Below are 4198 nucleotides of genomic sequence, written 5' to 3'. Positions count from 1 at the left end.
CTATCCTAGTTTAAAGCCTGTAAGGCAAATAAGTAAAAATGAGGCACAAGCAAAAGTGGGAGAAAATGATCAAAATATCAGCCGGGCTGCCGCAGAGGAGCACAGTGGGGAGCATTCTTTTTTTCCTCCTTCATCTCTGTGGTTTTCAATTTTTCTAAAAGGAGCACATATTACTTTTATGAGAAAAAACAGAACATTAAAAATACAAAATAACATCAGTTTTTCTAGCAGCATCACATATAAGGAACAGGCACAGTTACGGTGGCACTAGGATAGAAGTACACTTAAGCCAGAGATGTCAAGAGATGCAAAACCAAATCCCATAAATAAAATAAAATTTGCAAAACGAACTTTGACTTGTGCTACATTAAAAGCAAATGCTTCGTAGGAAAAGTAATACTATTACTATATCATAACCATTGAAAATAGATGTTACTGAGAACAGGAAGTGAATTGGGTGGAATTCTATAGAAAGGGCAAGTGACTGAATGAATTGGGCTGTGATCTGAATCCCCGCATCTAAGTAAATACAGGAAGGGAAGTTAAGGTAAAGGACTTTTCTTTCTCACTACTACTCATGGTTAGGCTTATTTTTTCTGTTCTTTATCTTCTTTTCCCCACCTCATGTATTTCAAAATAGATTACAGATCTTCCTTTAATCTTTTCATTCTGTCCTGACAGAGATTCTACCATTGTCTTTGGCTTCCTTCTCCAGCATCTGTCTATAATTTGTTCCAATTAAATAAGAGTACGTCCACTCAAGGATGGATTTGGCCTTCAACATGAACACATCTACCCCAGGAAACCAAAGACCTAGAAAGGATCATGATAGGCTCAGTGAGAGCAACGGCCCTCTGAGGAGGCAGAACCCCCCAGTGCTAGCCAGCGCCGGCCCACGGTTTCCAGAAGGATGGAAAGTGGCCCTCTCTCTGGGGTCACTGGTTCATCTCTCAAGCTTTGGAGTGACAGGTAACAGCCCCTGTGAAAGACTGTGTTCATAAGGCAGACTGAAAGCCTGTGAGGAGGAGAAAATGGGCCTTAAATGGCAGGCGACGGGCAGATGATAAACTCGTGAGCTCTAGAAGGATCACCACACTTAGCACAGAATTCTGTACCCGACAGATGTTCCATAAAAATCCACTGATTAAGCCAGGTGAAATCTGTGCGCAGTGAAAACTCAAATAATTATAGTTCTAACGTTCAACTACCAGAGGCCCTTTAAAACTGTCTCATTATTTTTGTGCCTATACACTGATACTTTTTGTAAACCAACTCTTGAATCGTTTAATAATACTTTAATTTTAAAACAAGATTTCCAGGGCCGGCCGAGTGGCACGATGGTTAAGAACTGGCTTGGGACGCCGGAGGGCCCCGGTTCGGATCCCACATATGAGGTCCAGTGACACTGCCCTCCACAGCTAAGATGCTGAACAACAGCTCAACCTGGAGCTGGGCTGCCCTGAGTCACTGGCGACGGCGTAGGCTGCAGCCCCTGTGGCAGTGGGTTGCCATGGGCTACCGTGAGCGGCCAGCAGCCAGNGGCAGTGTCACTGGCCCTCATATGTGGGATCCGAACCGGGGCCCTCTGGCATCCCAAGCCAGCTCTTAACCAACACGCCACTCGGCCGGCCCTCTCCATAGGTATTGATTGTGAAAGTCTGGGCCAGGGAGTACATTTTAAATTCTAATTATGTTTGACTGAGTGATCGATTGATTGATTGATTTAGAGTTTCCCACCCCAATTAATTCTATCGATAATTATATAATTTATTGATTTATTAGTTTTTTACAACATGGCCTTCATCTCCCCTAAAAGCATCACTTTTTTCCATCTGTCTTACAGATAAAGTGACATAAGAGATACACATTCCTTTGGAACTATTAGAAGTGGTGCTGAGAGAAGCTGGACCCATTCTTCATTTAAAAGTTTTTTAACAATTCACAACCTCCTACCTCTGGGTCCTCAGCATCAATCTGGTTTAGGTGGATGTCTTCTGTTGTGAGCCACTGGACAACAACATCCTGGATTAAAAAAAATAAACCAGAATCAGACACTTGGTTATTTGAGAAAGCCGCAGGCAGGCATACAAAATTAAATCAATCAAGAAAAAGCCATACAGGGAAAAAGACTAAACCAGTGAATTGAAATAGGATAGTCACCCTTCTCTTTGTGAAATCATATGAAAACTTCAGCTTTCCTCACAACACTGCCACTTTTATTATCGAAAACTTATCATCTTAGGGCACTCTAACATCTAACCACAAGCCAGAATTTACTAAAACGCTCCCAGTCCCAAAGCAATCCTGTTTGATATGATGATGATGGTCTGAACTTAAAAAGTAGAATATATCTAGATCCCTCCAGAGTGTGTCTAGTGACACTGGAACTTCATGTGGATGACACAGAAACAAGAGCTTACTTCATCTCCCAACACACAGCATCCTGAAGGCCTCTAGGTCTCCAAGGCTGAAGGACTTTATTTCATTAAATGGAAAAGCTCAGTGGGAACTTCTTCCTCGGCAAGTGACTCACCGGAACCACCCCGATGCACAGCTTTGGCACGCACGTTCGAGCATCCTTCACACTATTCTAAGGAGCAACTGTAATGCCTGTGCCTCAATCCCCACGTCAATCAGTGACCAGTCCTATCGTAACCGCTCCTACACACACTCGTGCCCACCAGCCCCTCCCCTCCCTCACACCGTCATGCCTTTCCCACAGGTCCTCGTCCCTTCTCGCCTGGCTGACTCCACCAGCCTAACTGGCACCAGGCTGCCTCCTCCTTTCCACCTTCCATATACCTGACAGGGGTCTTTGTAAAACACAGATCTGATTATGCCCAAGGGTGCTGAGCACCCTAGGGACCCTGTGACTTTCCGCAGAAAGTTCAAGCTCCTGGGCTTTACACGAGGCCCTGGCTGGGTCTGCTCCTCACCACTTCCACAGGGCCAGCTCCCACCCCACGCTGGCATGCTTAGAAACGCTTGCCCATCCTTCTGGCTTTACTTCTCTGTCTCTCACAGGCTCCCTCATTGTATTATATAGTCTCAAAGTAGATACTATGCCTGAGCCAACTTTGCATTCTCAGTGCCTGGCACACATGGGCTCTGAGCAGCTGGTTTTACATGAATAGATGAACTTGGCAGTATTTTTTTAAATGACACGAAAATTGCACTGACACGTTACACATTAGTGTGATGAAAGAAAAGCTTGGGGCGGATGGGTAGCTCAGTTGGTTAGAGCACGTGCTCTTAACAACAAGGTTGCCGGTTCGATTCCCGCATGGGATGATGGACTGCATTCCCCCACCCTCCAAAACTAGATTGAAAACGGCCACTGGACTTGGAGCTGATGGGTCCTGGAAAAATACACTGTTTCTCTTCCTCAATTCCTCAATAAAAATCTTAAAAAAAAAAAGAAAAAGAAAAGCTTACCATGATTTTGCTGTTTTCTTCTTTATCCAAATATTGGTCACTGAACATGTGACATGAGCCAAGCACTGCCAGCTTCCCGCCTTGGTTCTGTCGATGACAAAGCAGTGTCAGAGGCTCAGATCCTAAACACACTGCATGTATCCTAGTCCCCAAACCCTTATCACAATCACGTGAGCAACTGTCTTATGTATGAATCAGTGTCAGTTCTCATCAGGATTTTAACAGTCTGGAAGTATTAACTATGATAACCACATTTCAATCCGCTTCCCATTTTAGACACTTCTACATTCTATCTGACTTTAACAAAAAGCCCTATGAATTGGATCTACAGCATTTTCCCATTATTAGTTATCTTATGAATGAAGATCATAACCTTAAAGGGGAAAAAAAGATAAATCCAAAGATAATCTATAGAGTTAAAAACACTTACAAGTACCAAAAATAGTATCTAACTAAGATCCAAACAGAAAACTAAGCAACGAGCATGATAAATTCACACAAAAAATAACTGGTTCATAAAAAATAAAAAAAATTTAAAAAAAAATTTAGTATTAGTAATTTTAAACAAATCAAAACAAAGTATTTTTGCCTATTAGATTATTAAATATAAAAAAATTACTACAAACAGTGTTGGTCAGGTGTCAATGAAGTAAGTTCTTTCAAACATTGTTGCTGAAACTCTCAACAAATGCAAAAAAAGCAGTCTGAAATATACAAAAACTCTGTGCACTGTTTGATAGTCATAATCACAGAGAGTTAGAAA

General features: G+C 42.3%; 1 protein-coding gene across 2 annotated transcripts in view; it reads right to left on the bottom strand.

Annotated features, from left to right (window-relative positions):
- The window catches only part of IFT52 (intraflagellar transport 52), a 49394-nt gene that overhangs the window by 14526 nt on the left and 30670 nt on the right, over positions 1–4198 (bottom strand). For both annotated transcript variants that reach the window (XM_019637033.1, XM_019637032.1), the window contains exons 9-10: positions 3436–3522; positions 1954–2022 (exon numbers count right to left, since the gene is read on the bottom strand). In XM_019637033.1, coding sequence (XP_019492578.1) covers positions 1954–2022; positions 3436–3522 — 156 coding nt within the window. The remainder of the gene's footprint in view (positions 1–1953; positions 2023–3435; positions 3523–4198) is intronic.

This window comes from Hipposideros armiger, unplaced genomic scaffold (assembly GCF_001890085.2).
Source record: "Hipposideros armiger isolate ML-2016 unplaced genomic scaffold, ASM189008v1 scaffold_31, whole genome shotgun sequence".
Taxonomy (NCBI): domain Eukaryota; kingdom Metazoa; phylum Chordata; class Mammalia; order Chiroptera; family Hipposideridae; genus Hipposideros; species Hipposideros armiger.
This window is presented reverse-complemented; position numbering and strand designations above follow the sequence as displayed.